We start from the raw sequence: 15,436 nt of genomic DNA, 5'->3' as shown, positions 1-15,436 counted from the left end.
TTGGGGGAAATCATAGGAAAATTCCCCATACTAGCTAAATTTTTTAGGGAAAGTGAACTCCCAAATTTAGATTTTTTTTTCTTTTGATACATTAAAAATGGTAAAATTAAATTATTTTTATGCCATTTTACCTGGCTTAGAGAACTGTATATTCAGTGTTTTCTTTTCCAACATTGCCAAAAAATGACAGGTTAGAGTTCATGGAATTTCTTAAGCCTGGGTATTGTCTAAATACAGAGATTAGTGGGGTTGTGGGAGGGGGAATGGGCTAAATGGAAAAGGAGATTAAGGAATCTACTCCTGAAATCATTGTTGCACCATGTGCTAACTAATGTGGATGTAAATTATAAAAAATAAATAAATTATATAAAGTAAAAATAAGTAAGTAAGGAGATTACTTAGGAAGGGGGAAAACTAGCTGCAGAAACCCTCTTGCCCTTTAAGAGAAGTTATTTATGCATGCATTTTCTTGACTTTAAAAGTGGGCTTGAGAAAGCTGGTTGGGGCAGCTTTCTAACGCAATGGAATCTGATTGCTCTGTGTTCGATTTGTTAGGTCTGGCTCAGTGCGCTGAACTCTGCTGGCAGCTGAGAGGGGAAGCCGGAAAAAGGCAAGTTCCTGGTGCAAAGGTTGCTCTGCAGCATAATTTAGGCATTGGAGGAGCTGTGGTTGTCACGCTGTACAAGATGGGTTTTCCTGAAGCTGCCAGGTAGGTGGCATTCTGGGTTTTGCCTGTTAATGAATCCTGATTTTTCATAGCTGATGACGTTGTATATGTAAAAAGTCCAAATTTTATTGCTTTAGTACTCAATAAGTATATCATAACATTGCTTTGATAGCTTGGCTTTAAAACCTTAAAACTGGCAATTAGCTTTTAAACTTAAACAGCCTTAGGAAAATTTTGTTAAAAAATTTTGTTCAAAAGAGGGGGCAGCATAGTCAAAAGAGAGTGCTGAACTAAAAATACTTGTCTTAGCCCAGCTAACCTGAGTGATTTTAATTTAGGCAAGTCACTTTTTTCGTCTCCTTTTTCAGAGTTTGCTTTCTCTGTCTGTACATAGCCTCCCAGGCTTCTGAGGTTGTTTGGAGAAAGTTATCAAATACGCTGATTGGATCTCTGCACATGTATGTTTCAGAATCCAGCCAAGCCCTCACTGCTGCTAGAATTCCTTTTATTTGTCTCTTGCTGATTTTCTTCCTGTCCTTATCAAATTCCTCTGCTCCTCAAATCTCCAAGTGCTTTCTGTTCCAAGCCTTTCAGGATCCCTCAACTTCCTTGCTCTTGTCTCAGAGAAGTGTTCATTCTTCTTCCCATAGGCAAAAAGGCCCTCTTCCTTTCCAAGGCCAGGCTCTCCTCTTTGAATGCTTTTGTTACCAACCACTTTCTGTAACTTTGTTCTAATATTAAGTATACCTTCTCCCTTTAGAGTCTTTTCATCTTTGCCTTTCTATTGACTCCTGTCTGTTAGCAAACATGTTCAGCTCTGACAGATGATAAACAATTTATTTTTCTTATTGCCTTATTTTCTTTCATAATGAGACACTTTTGTTTATCTATGCTGAAATATTTGTCTTGGTTTTTGACTTCACCCCTGAGGTCAGGTAAAGCCAAGAGCAATCTGATTATGAAATATTGTTTTTATTTTGTTCTTATTCTCTTTAACCCTGATGTAGCTGTCAACACTAATTGGCTCCCATTTTTCTCCTGAAATTATTTATTTTTTCTTTCTTTTTTTAATTAAAAAAATTTTTTTTAATGTCTATTTGTTTTTGAGAGAGAGAGAGACAGAGCACGAACAGGGGAGGGGGCGGGGGGCAGAGAGAGACGGAGCTCAGAATCTGGAACAGGCTCCAGGCTCTGAGCTGTCAGCACAAAGCCTGATGCTGGGCTCAGACCCATGAACTGTGAGATCATGACCTGAGCCGAAGTCAGATGCTTAACCAATTGAGCCACCCAGGCACCCCTAATTTTTTTTAATGTTTATTTATTTTGGAGAAAGAGCCAGAGTGTGAGCAGGGGAGGAGCAAAGAGAGAGGGAGACACAGGATCCCAAGCAGGCTCCGGGCTCTGAGCTGTCAGCACAGAGCCCGACATGGGGCTCAAACTCATGAGCCATGAGATCATGACCTGAGCTGAAGTTGGGACACTTAACTGACTGAGCCACCCAGGTGCCCCATCTTTCTTTCTTTTTTTTAATGTTTATTTTTTTAAAATTTTTATTTATATATTTAAAAAATTTTTTTAATGTTTATTTATATTTGAGAGAGAGAGATAGTGCGTGAGCAGGGGAGGGGCAGAGAGAGAGAGAGACAGAATCTGAAGCAGGCTCCAGGCTTTGAGCTGTCAGCACAGAGCCTGACATGGGGCTTGAACCTGCAAGCCATGAGATCATGATCTGAGCCGAAGTCAGACGCTCAACTGATTGAGCCACCCAGGCGCCCCTTTTTAATGTTTATTTTTGAGAGAGAGAGAGAGACAGAGCACAAGCAGGGGAGGGGCAAAGAGAGAGGGAGCTACAGAATCCAAAGTAGGCTCCAGGCTCTGAGCTGTCAGCACGGATGCAGGGCTTGAACTCACAAACTGCAAGATCATGACCTGAGCCAAAGTCAGACACTTAACCGGCTGAGCCACCCGGGCATCCCTATTTATTTTTTTTTTTTTCACACTTTTGGTTCCACAAAGGATATGTGACACACTTCTTTTCAGAATCGATTATATTCTTCTGTTTTACAAGCTCTTGAGTCTCTTCTATCTGTCCTTTCACTTTTCTTTCTCTGTCTGGAATATCATTTCTGTTGTGAAAATTCCATTGTTTTTAAGGCCCATCTTGAGTACCGTCTCCCTTTAAATATCCACAGCACTTTGCACCTCCTGCACCCTTATCTAGTTTTGGTTTAGTTGTAGTATATCCACATTTTTATTCCCCTCATATGAAATCTTTGAGGCCTAAGACTGTGACATCACTCCACTCCTCTAAGAATCTCTGTCATAGAGAGTGAATGTTTCTTGAATTGAATCACATAAAAAGGTGTTAAGATGTTGAATTTTTTAGTTTCCTCCTAAATGTGATCATTAGTCTGTATTGTCTTCTGGAATTCCATCCAGTTCATATGTGGAGTTGAAAACTCTCAGTAAAATCCAAACTTTAAAGTTACTTTATAGCTACTTGAGTCAGCATATTAGTGTAACTCTCTAATTTGCTCGGATTAGAAGGTTATGAATTTGGGGAAATAAATTCTATTTTAAACATGGAATTCTCATAGTTCTTTTAATTTCAGGAGACTAAGTAATTGGGAGATTGAATTGTTCAAAATAATTACAGTGATATTTCTGGGAAAGCAGAAGTATGAAAAAATCCAGCTGGTATACAGGTTTCCCTTGCTATCCAAAAGTAAAGCATTCCTATGAAACTTTTTTTAAGCCAAAATGGTATAAAGCAAAGAAGCAATTACCATTACTTTATATGGAAAAATTCTTGAGTATTCCCAGACCCCCCAAATAACCTCTTTTATGCTTTTCTGATACCTTAGGACACATCTTACTAACGGATGCACAAAATAAATTGAGATAAAGCACAGGTGTTCACAGATACAGTTCAAAGCTGTGGTTCCCTGCTGAGTGTAGTTCTTGGGGAAAGAGCTTGGGGACAGTGCCACTCTCCACACATGCACTGCCTCTGTGATGGCTTGCTGCAAAACAAACATTGAACTCTGTCGTCTCTTTTTGCTTCTTCTTTGGTAAAAGCCAAAATCCTCTTTGGATTTCTTTTGGTTAGCCAAAACAGGCACTAATGTAGGTCTTTTGTAGAAGCAAAATGGCATAACATGGAACGTTTGAAAAGCAGCTATACCTGTACTAATGACTAATAAGAATTAATGACTAATAACAGAGAAGGACAGATATCATATATTTTCACTCATATGTGGAACTTGAGAAACTTAACAGAGACCATAGGGGAAGGGAAGGGGAAAAAGTAGTTATAAACAGAAAGGAAGGGAGGCAAACCACAAGAGGCTCTTAAATATAGAGAACAAACTGAGGGTGAATGGAGGCTGGGGGAGAGGGGAAAATGGGAGATGGGCATTGAGGAGGGCACTTGTTGGGATGAGCACTGGGTGTTGTATGTAAGCCAATTTGACAATAAATTATATTCATAAAAAAAAAGAATGACTAATAAGAAAATATTGAAGGTAGTACTGATAGTTTTAGTGTTCCAACATAACTCACGACAAAGGCCAAAGTTGGGAAAACGATTCTAAATCTGATGGCACAAATACATAGTTTTAAAGCGAGGTTGTGGTTTCACTTTAAATGAAGTCATTTTAAGGCACTATTTTAGGATTCCTGGACCCAGTTCCAACATGGGGAGTGGGAACTCCCAGTCCCCATCCCCAAACACCAAACAATTCTTGGACACCAGTAGGTCTGAATTCAACTCCTCTGACACCATCTACCCAGAGATAGCATCACATTCCACAGCTTCAGTGTTAGGTACCACACTGACCCACACCCACCACTTCAGATGCCAGTCACAAACCTCAGACTGGCTACAGTTTGGAGGTTTCAATGACTTCCTCCTTAGGTTTGATTAATTTGCTAGATTAGTAGCAAATTGCTAGGCTCACAGAACTCAGAAAAACACTTACTTATATTTACCAGTGTATTAAAGGATATGATAAAGGATACAAATCAACAATAAGATAAAGAGATAAATAGGGCAAGGTCCCAAACAAAGGAGCTTGGGGCCTGGTTGATTTGGTGGTATGAGGAAGGGTTCTGGTTTCCTAAGTGTGGAAGTTCTCTGAAAAGGACCAAAAGCTGTCCTCTTGGGTTTTATGGAGGCTTTAGTACATAGTCATAGTTGACCAAGTCAACAGCCATGGGCCAGCCTCCAACTCCTCTCCCCTCCCATATGGTAGTGGTGTGTGGTGGGGTCCAAAGTCACCTTCATTAATAATAAGACACTCAGTTTACCTTTATGACTTTGAAGCATTTTCAGGAACTGTGGATGAAGACCAAATCTATCTGAGAAATATATTTTAGTCATCTGATGACCAAATAATATTTCTTATAAATCATTATATTGCAGATACCCATTGTACATGATCTGATTTACTTAGTTTCTAATTTAGATAACTTTGATGGAGCAATTGCTACATAGTTAGGCCCCCAGAATGGTCCTCTGTGTATGTGGGGAAGGCAGACATAGGTTTTTCAAAATGCTGTAGAAGCCCAGAGGAAGAAATTATTATGAAGAAGGTAAATTTAAACTGATAAGAGCAGATACTACACTTGATTTTAGCCAAAAGGTCGAGAAGTGATGAAGAAGGTAAATTTAAACCAGATGACTAGGATTGCCCAGCAGAAGGGTAGAGAAAGGATATTCCAGGCAGGTACGTAGATGGGTACAGAGAGTTGAGATACAAGGTTTGATGAGTAGCTGTACTGTGTGGGTGCAGAGTAGATTATTTTGTGTGTGCCTTGGTAGATGGGCAGAGTCAATAGTGTGTAGGTAACAGAAGATACATTTGTAACTAGACTGGGTATGGTTTTGAAACCTTCAAATGCTCCCTTCAGGAGTTTGGAATTTAGCCCACAGAATTAGTTTTAACAGAAGATCATGTGATTATATTGTGCCTTAAGCAGATCAGTCTGGCATTAGTTTGAGTTGATAGGTGGAGAGACCAGAGGTCAGGAATCCTCTCAGGAGGCAGTTGCAGCAGGGTGGATAAGAAATGGTCAGTGCTGGGGCACCTGGGTGGTTCAGCCGGTTAAGTGTCTGCCTCTTGATTTCGGCTCAGGTCATGATCTCACAGTTTGTGAGACTGAGCCCCGCACTGGGCTTAGTACGGAGAGGGGAGTCTGCTTGGGATTCCTCTCTCTCTCCCTCCCTCCCTCTCTCTCTGTCTCAAAATAAATAGACATTTAAAAAAAATGTTCAGTGCTGCAGTAGGAACTGAGAAAATGAGAAGTCATATTTAAGGGCGGTGACCAATTGCATTTAATTTATAGTTAAACTTTTCTGTCTTTTAAGTTAGATCAATTTTGAACAGTATTTTTCTTTTCTGCTATTACATTCTGGTTTTGAGCTGTATCTTGCATAAATTGAGGTCTGCTGTCAGTCTGTTCAGGTTGCTATAACAAAATTTGTCCTTGGCCCCCAAAATTCATGTCTTTATCATGTCATCAACTCAAAAGTCTTAAGTCCACAGTGTCATTTAAATATCTAAATCACATATGGATGCGACTCACGGTGTGTTTCATCCTAAGGCAAATTCTTCTCCAGCTGTGAACCTGGGAGATCAAACATGATATGTGCTTCCAAAGTAGAATTCCGGGACTGGAACAAGATAGACACTCCCATTCTGAAAGGGAGAAATAGGAAAGAGAGAGTCCTGAGCAAATCCAAACTCCAACAGGGAAAACATCATTATACCTTAAGGTTTGAAAATAATCCTTGTCTCCATGTTCTGCCCTCTAGGTACTTTGAGATGAAGGTCCTGCCTTCTAAACACACTGGGGTGGGGTGTGGGCCCCCAGGGCTCTAGGCAGCCCTGCTCCTATGGGTTTGCTGGACACAGCTCATTTTGTGGCTCTGATTGTCTAGAATTGCACATGGGTGACTTTGCTGGTCTGGGGTCATGGACATGGCTTCACCCCCAAGGTTCCATTGGGTGTTGCCCTTGTGGGGACTCTCATTGGTGGCCTCACTCCCATGGTGGTTCTCTGCCTGGACCCTGAGGATCTTGGAGGCATCCCTAGAAATTTAGGAGGAGGCAGTCATGACCCTACAGCTTTGCTGGGTGCAGCATATGCTTCACCAGAGCCTGTCAGAGCCCAGCCTAGGGTGGCAGAGGAATGGGATGTTAGAATGAGGGGGAGCAGAGCCCATGAAGTGAGATGGCACTGGGCATTGGTGACTCTTCCTTTCTTAAATTGTTCTGCCCCTAAGGTCCTTGCACTCTGGGTTTGTGAAGGGAGGGGTAGCTCTGATGATCTCCTTGCCTTTGGAGTCATTCTTCCATTGCCTTGGACAATAGGTCTTGGTTTGTGTGAGATAACAGAAAACATAAATATTTGGACTTTGACCCTGTTTCCTGACACAGGGCTCCTGAAACCCTTGTAAATTCTCAAGTTCACCAGAAGCATCTTTTGTTTAGTGAGGTGACTCTGGGTGGGCTCCTACACGACCCTGGTATGGGGACTGGTCACCAGAAACACCAAACCTTGATTAGAAGCTTGAAACTTTCAGTCCCACTCCCCATCTTCCAGAGAGGAGCTGGAAATGCAATTAATGATCATGCCTACTATTAAGAACAAAAGTTCAACTGAGTTTATTAAGTGATTCATGAATCAGGCAGCATCCCATTAGCAAGTAGAGGGAAGCTCCTTAATTTAGACCAGTTTTGAATATGAGTATTGACTTTGTATTATAACACTCTATTCATTTTATGTAAGTTGAGAGCTTTTGCAATACAGATGGAGGATAGATTTGCATTCTATACTCTGTTAAATAAAACCTATGTATGTATGTATGGGAAAAGCATGAGCTGGGAAGGGCAGAGAAAAAGGGAAAGAGAGAATCCCAAGCAGGCTCTGTACTGTTGGCACAAAGCCCCTTGCAGGGGCTTGATCTCACCAACCATGAGACCATGACCTGAGCCACGATCAAGAGACGCTTAACCAACTAAGCCACTCAGGTGCCCCAATGAAACCTATTTTTAAAACCCAACTTTGTTTTTTGTTTTTTCTTTTTTTAATTAAGGTATAATGTACATATAGTAAAAGTCACCTTTTTAATGCATAGTTCTGGAAGTTTTGTCCAACATATACATTCATGTAACTACCACTATAATCATGATACAGAACAGTTCTGTCACTTCCCAAAATTCCTTGTTCACCTTTGTAGTCAACCCTTTCCCCTCCCCTCCAGCTCCTGGCAACCACTGATCTGTTTTGTGCCCCTGCAGTTTTCCCTTTCCAGAATATCATGTGAAAAGAACCAAAAAGGCTTTGAGTCTGGCTTCTTTCATTGGTCATAATTCATTTGAGATTCATCCATGTTATTGCACGTACTGGTAACTCGTTCCTTATCGATGAGTGGCAGGCATTACATTATATGGATGTACCACAGATTGTTTATCCATTCCTTGGTTGAGGCTTTTTTATTTTATTTTATTTTATTTTATTTTATTTTAATTTAATTTAATTTTTTATAATTTGACATAAAGACTTTTTTTTTCAATATAATTTATTGTCAAGTTGGCTAACATAGTGTATACAGTGTGCTCTTGGTTTGGGGGGTAGAATCCTGTGATTCATTGCTTATATACAACACCCAGTGCTCATCCCCAACAAGTGCCCTTCTCAATGCTCGTTACCCATTTTCCCCTCTCCCCTGCCCCCGCCCCCATCAACCCTCAGTTTGTTTTCTGTATTTAAGAGTTTCTTATGGTTTACCTCTTTCCCTCTCTGTAACTATTTTTTTCCCCTTCCCTCCCCCATGGTCTCTGTTAAGTTTCTCAAGTTCCACATACGAGTGAAAACATATGATATCTATCTTTCTCTGACTGACTTATTTCACTTAGCATAATACCCTCCAGTTCCATCCATGTTGTTGCAAATGGCAGGATTTTATTCTTTCTTATTGCCAAGTAGTATTCCATTGTATATATAAACCACATCTTCTTTATCCATTCATCAGCTAATGGACATTTAGGCTCTTTTCATAATTTGGCTGTTGTTGAAAGTGCTGCTATAAACATTGGGGTACATGTGCCCCTATGAATCAGCACTCATGTATCCTTTGGATAAATCCCTAGTAGTGCGATTGCTGGGTTGTAGGGTAGTTCTATTTTTAATTTTTTGAGGAATCTCTACACTGTTTTCCAGAGTGGCTGCACCAGTTTGCATTCCCACCAGCAGTGCAAGAGGGTTCCCATTTCTCCATATCCTCACCAGCATCTGTTGTTTCCTGAGTTGTTAATTTTAGCCACTCTTACCAGTGTGAGGTGGTATCTCATTGTAGTTTTGATTTGTATTTCCCTGATGATGAGTGATGTTGGGCATCTTTTCATGTGTCGCTTGGCCATCTGGGTGTCTTCTCTGGAAAAGTGTCTATTCATGTCTTCTGCCCATTTCTTCACTGGATTATTTGTTTTTCGGGTGTTGAGTTTGTTAAGTTCTTTATAGATTTTGGATACTAACCTTTTATCCGATATTTCATTTGCAAATATCTTCTCCCATTCTGTTCGTTGCCTTTTAGTTTTGTTGATTGTTTCCTTTGCTGTGCAGAAGCTTTTTATCTTGATGAGGCCCCAATAGTTCATTTTTGCCTTCAATTCCCTTGCCTTTGGAGATGTGTCAAGTAAGAAATTGCTGTGGCTGAGGTCAGAGATGTTTTTTCCTGCTTTCTCCTCAAGGGTTTTGATGGTTTCCTGTCTCACATTCAGGTCCTTCATCAATTTTGAGTTTATTTTTGTGAATGGTGTAAGAAAGTGGTCTAGTTTCATTCTTCTGCATGTTGCTGTCCAGTTCTCCCAGCACCATTTGTTAAAGAGACTGTCTTTTTTCCATTGGATACTCTTTCCTGCTTTGTCAGGGATTAGTTGGCCGTACATTTTTGGGTCCAATTTTGGGTTTTTTATTCTGTTCCATTGGCCTATGTATCTGTTTTTGTGCCAATACCATACTGTCTTGATGATTACAGCTTTGTAGTAGAGGCTAAAGTCTGGGATTGTGATGCCTCCTGCTTTGGTTTTCTTTTTCAACATAACTTTGGCTATTTGGTGTCTTTTGTGGTTCCATACAAATTTTAGGATTGTTTGTTCTAGCTTTGAGAAGAATGCCTGTACAATTTTGATTGGGATTGCATTGAATGTGTAGATTGCTTTGGGTAGTATTGACATTTTAACAATATTTATTCTTCCAATCCCTGAGCATGGAATGTTTTTCCATTTCTTTATATCTTCTTCAGTTTCTTTCATAACCTTTCTATAGTTTTCAGCACACAGATCTTTTACATCTTGGGTTAGGTTTCTTCCTAGGTATTTTATGGTTCTTGGTGCAATTGTGAATGAGATCAATTTCTTGATTTCTCTTTCTGTTGCTTCATTATTGGTGTATAGAAATGCAACCAATTTCTGTACATTGATTTTGTATCCTGCAACTTTGCTGAATTCATGTATCAGTTCTAGCAGCTTTTTGGTGGAATCTTTTGGGTTTTCCATGTAGAGTATCATGTCATCTGTGAAAAGTGAAAGTTTGACTTCTTCTTTGCCAATTTGAATGCCTTTTATTTCATTTTGTTGTCTGACTGCTGAGGCTAGGACTTCCAACACTATGTTAAACAACAGTGGTGAGAATGGACATCCCTGTCGTGTTCCTGATCTCAGGGGGAAATCTCTCAGTTTTTCCCCATTGAGGATGGTATTAGCCATGGGCTTTTCATATATGGCTTTTATGATGTTAAGCTATATTCCTTTTATCCCGACTTTCTTGAGGGTTTTTATTGAGAAAGTATGCTATATTTTGTCAAATGCTTTTTCTGCATCTATTGACAGGATCATATGATTCTTATCCTTTTTTTTATTGATGTGATGTATCACATTGATTGATTTGCAAATATTGAACCAGCCCTGCAGCCCAGGAATGAATCCCACTTGATCATGGTGAATAATTCTTTTAATATGCTGTTGAATTCAATTTGCTAGTATCTTGTTGAGAATGTTTGCATCCATGTTCATTAGGGATATTGGCCTGTAATTCTCCTTTTTTGTGGGGTCTCTGTCTGTTTGGGGAATCAAGGCTTCATAGAATGAGTCTAGAAGCTTTCCTTCCATCTCTGTTTTTTGAAACAGCTTAAGAAGGATAGGTATTAACTCTGCTTTAAATGTCTGGTAAAATTCCCCTGGGAAGCCATCTGGCCCAGGACTCTTTATTTGTTGGGAGATTTTTTTGTTCAATTTCTTTGCTGGTTATGGGTCTGTTCAAATTTTCTATTTCTTCCTGTTTGAGTTTTGGTAGTCTGTGGGTGTCTAGGAATTTGTCCATTTCTTCCAGGTTGTCAGTTTGTTGGCATATAATTTTTCATAGTATTCTCTGATAATTGTTTGTATTTCTGTGGTGTTGGTTGTGATCGCTCCTCTTTCATTCATGATTTTATCTTATTGGGTCCTCTCTCTTTTCTTTTTAAGAAGTCTGGCTAGTGGTTTATTAATTTTGTTTATTTTTTCAAAAAACCAGCTCTTAGTTTCATTAATCTGTTCTACTGTGTGTGTGTGTGTGTGTGTGTGTGTGTGTGTGTGTGTGTGTGTTTGATTCTATATTGTTTATTTCTGCTGTAATCTTTATTATTTCTCTTCTGCTCCTGGCCTTGGGATTTCTTTGCTGTTCTGCTTCTAGTTCCTTCTAGTGCGCTATTATTAGATTTTGTATTTGGGATTTTTCTTGTTTCTTGAGATAGGCCTGGATTGCAATGTATTTTCCTCTTAGGACTGCCCTTGCTGCATTTCAAAGGATTTGGACTGTTGTGTTTTCATTTTCATTTGCTTTCATCTATTTTTTGATTTCTTCTTTAATTGCCTGGTTGACCCATTCATTCTTTAGCAGGATGTTCTTTAATCTCCATCCATTTGGAGGCTTTTTCTTGTGGTTGATTTCAAGCTTCATAGTGTTGTGATCTGAAAATATGCATGGTATGATCTCGGTTCTTTTATGTTTATTGAGGGTTGTTTTGTGACCCAGAATATGATCTGTCTTGGAGAATGTTCCATGTGCACTCAAGAAGAATGTGTATTCTGCTGCTTTTGGATGAAAAGTTCTGAATATATCTGTTGAGTCCATTTGGTCCAGTGTATCATTCAGGGCCATTGTTTCTTTATTGATTTTTTGCCTAGATGATCTGTCCATTGTTGTAAGTGGAGTATTCAGGTCACCTGCAATTACCGTATTCTTATCAGTAAGATTGCTTATGTTTATGATTAATTGATTTATATATTTGGGTGCCTCCAAATTGGGTGCATAAACATTTATAATTGTTAGCTCTTCTTGATGGATAGACCCCATAATTATGATGATATGATGCCCTTTTTCATGGTTGAGGCATATTTAGATTGCTCCAGTTTTGTTGTTGTTGTTTTGTTTATGGAAAATTATCTAAATTAGCTTGAAGTTTAACTCAACATGTGAAAACCCTAAGTGATATAAGAATTTAAAAGTTAGAAGTAAAGGTGTATCCATGTAATGATTACAGCTGTATATATGCTTGTAAACTAGAAGGACCAGAAGAAGCAATATGGAAAATTGAGTATAGGAAACTAGTTTGAGTGATAGGATTATAGGTGATTAGCTTTTTCATTTTCTAAATTTTTATTTTAACTAGAACCCTTTATTTTGACATAATTGAAAACATACAGGGAAGAATTATAAGAATAGTACAAGGAACTCCTATATACCTTGTACTCAATTTTACTATTTGTGCTTACATTTTGCCCCATTTTTTTTTTTTTAATATTTTATTTATTTTTGAGAGACAGAGAGAGAGCACAAGCGGGGAAGGGACAGAGAGAGATGGAGACAGAATCTTAAGCAGGGTCCAGGCTCTGAGATATCAGCCCACAGCCTGACGCGGGGCTCGAACCCATGAATCGTGAGATCATAACCTGAGCCGAAGTCAGCTGCTTAACTGACTGAGCCACCCAGGCGCCCCTGCCCCATTTACTTTATCTCTTTTTCTCTACATACATTTATATATGTGCATATTTTTTTCTGAAGTAGTTGGAGGTTGGAGACCTTATGCCCCTTTATCCCTAAATAATTTTTTTAATAAATTTTTAAAGTTTTTATTTATGTATTTTGAGAGACAGAGCAAGTGAGGGAGGGGCAGAGAGAGAGGAAAAGAGAGAATCCCAAGCAGGCTCCGCACTATGAGCGTGAAGCCCAATATGGGGCTCAAACTCACGAGCCATAAGATCATGACCTGAGCCCAAACCAAGAGTTGGACGCTTAACCGACTGGGCCACCCAGGCGCCCCATACTTTATCCCTAAATAATTTAATGTATGTTTCTAAAAACAAGGACATTCTCTTAATCACAGTATAGTTTTCAAAATCAGGAAATTTAATATAGATAACATACTAATAATACCTAATCCAACAAACATATTCAAAATTTGACAATTGTTCCAATAATATCTTTATAAAATATACCATAAACTTCATTTTTTTCTCCTTGTCTAGATTCTAACCTAGGATCCTGAATGCATTTAGTTGTCATGTCTCTTTAGCTTTCTTTAATCTGAAACAACTCCTTAGCCTTTCTTTGTAATTCTTGGTATTGACTTTTTTGAAGACTACAAGTACATTCCTTAGGAGTAGAATGTTTCTCAATTTGCGTTTGTCTGATGTTTCTTCATAATTAGATTCAGATTGTACATTTTTTTGCAAAAAATACCACTGAAGTGATGATATCCTTCTTAGCACATCATATCTGGAGGCAAGATAAAGAAGTTTCCCCTGCTATCTGAAAATAGAGCATTCCTATGAAACCTTTCAAAAGTTGAAATGGTGCAGAGTGAAGAAGCAATTACCATGTTGTAGCAGCTAAAATCCTCTTTGGGTTTTTTGTTTTGTTTTGTTTTGTTTTTGGTCAGCAAAAACAGAGATTAATGTTGGTCTTTCATAAAAGCAAAGTGACGTAAAGGGAACCGTTGGATAGCAGAGGGTACTTGTATCTGTGGCCTGTGGGAGCTTGTAGTCTGGACTCTGCTCCATGAAGTATCAAGATACTTTGTACACTGAAAAGTACTACTTATCAGTGTATCAGTTAGTATTTTATCATATACAATTAGGAAGTGACAAGCTTAGAAAAGGGCATAGTGATGATTAAAAGTTGCAAAGTTAGACAAATGAAATGGGCTTGTGGAGGACTAGTTGTGGCCACTTTATTTGAGGTCATTCATTCAGACTTTTGACTGGAAGATAGTGTACCATAGATAATTCTGCTCTAAATGGAACAGGAGAACATAAGAATTTAGGTAAGGGAGAGAATTCAATGTAATTTCACTTCCATTCAGTCACTGTTTACCAATTGTATGCTGGGAACAGGAGACACAATTTTTTATTTTATTTTTTAAGTGTGGTATCTGCTCTGGAGAAGCTGTCATTTAGTAGGGTTTTACAGAAGAGGAGTTTCCTGGCCTGGATCTTGAAGGATAAAATGGAATTTGCTAAGACAGAGGTATTCTAGATACAGGAAGTAGCACTGACAAAGGCATGGAAGTGTGGGGTAGCATGCCATGCTCTAAGTACTTACTGTATGTATCTCAGCATGGCAGGGGTGCGGGTTCCATTCCTCATTAGTGATATTAGTATGATTCCTCTAGTAGGCTTGCTTTTCGGCTTCTTAGACTTCGCATACCTACTTGTTCACTCTTATTCTCAACTGATTGCTTTGCCTTATACATTGTTGAAAAAATAGAAGCCATTAGACCAGACTCCTTCATCTTCCATTCCAAGACCTAATCTAGAATTACACCCATCTGATTCTCTTTCTTCCATTGAGTCACCTCTTCTTCTTATCATAGGCCCCTGGATCTCATCCTCTCTCACCTTCTCAGATCTTTTGTTCTTCTAGCTCCTTTTCCCTGGTTCACTACCATCAGCAGGCAAAAATGCTCTGATATGTTAATCTTAAAAAAGAAAAACAAAAAGCACATTTTCCTTGATACCGTAATCCCCTCCAGAGACCACTCTTTTTCACTGTTCCTCTAAAAGTAATATCTCGGGGCGCCTGGGTGGCGCAGTCGGTTAAGCGTCCGACTTCAGCCAGGTCACGATCTCGCGGTCCGTGAGTTTGAGCCCCGCGTCAGGCTCTGGGCTGATGGCTCGGAGCCTGGAGCCTGTTTCCAATTCTGTGTCTCCCTCTCTCTCTGCCCCTCCCCCGTTCATGCTCTGTCTCTCTCTGTCCCAAAAATAAATTAAAAACGTTGAAAAAAAAAATTTTTAAGTAATATCTCAAAAGAAGCACACTGTCTATATTTCTCTCTCCTATTCACTCTTTAATTCACTATAATCTGACTTCTGCCTTCCACTACTTCTTCAGATTAGTTTTGTCAAGTCACCTTTACTCTCCATGGTGCCAAATCCAGTGGGTATTTGACCTTTGGCAGCATTTGACATGGTTTACTCCTCCCTCCCCAATTCTTTCTCCTTTCTCAGCTTCTGCAACACCTCTTGTATCATTGGCTGCTGCTTCCTCTTCTCTAAATAATGGAGTTCCATAGGATGTTGTCCTGGCCTTTCTTCTTTGTCTATAATTCCCTCAAGGGAAGCTTATCAGTTCCCATGGATTTAAATACTTTGATTATGTTGATAGTTATTCCCATTTTATATCCAGCCTCAACCTCTCCTCTGAGCTCCAGATTCTCATATCCAA

The 15,436-nt window shown here is 39.3% G+C and overlaps 1 protein-coding gene and 1 pseudogene across 1 annotated transcript in view; one reads left to right on the top strand and one right to left on the bottom strand.

Annotated features, from left to right (window-relative positions):
* The window catches only part of SCP2 (sterol carrier protein 2), a 125,993-nt gene that overhangs the window by 86,978 nt on the left and 23,579 nt on the right, over positions 1-15,436 (top strand). Inside the window, exon 11 of the mRNA XM_060626276.3 lies at positions 556-709. Coding sequence (XP_060482259.1) covers positions 556-709 — 154 coding nt within the window. The remainder of the gene's footprint in view (positions 1-555; positions 710-15,436) is intronic.
* LOC132673911 (U2 spliceosomal RNA) lies at positions 5,174-5,323 on the bottom strand (annotated as a pseudogene).

Source organism: Panthera onca, chromosome C1 (assembly GCF_046562875.1).
Source record: "Panthera onca isolate mPanOnc1 chromosome C1, mPanOnc1 haplotype 2, whole genome shotgun sequence".
Lineage (NCBI taxonomy): Eukaryota > Metazoa > Chordata > Mammalia > Carnivora > Felidae > Panthera > Panthera onca.
This window is presented reverse-complemented; position numbering and strand designations above follow the sequence as displayed.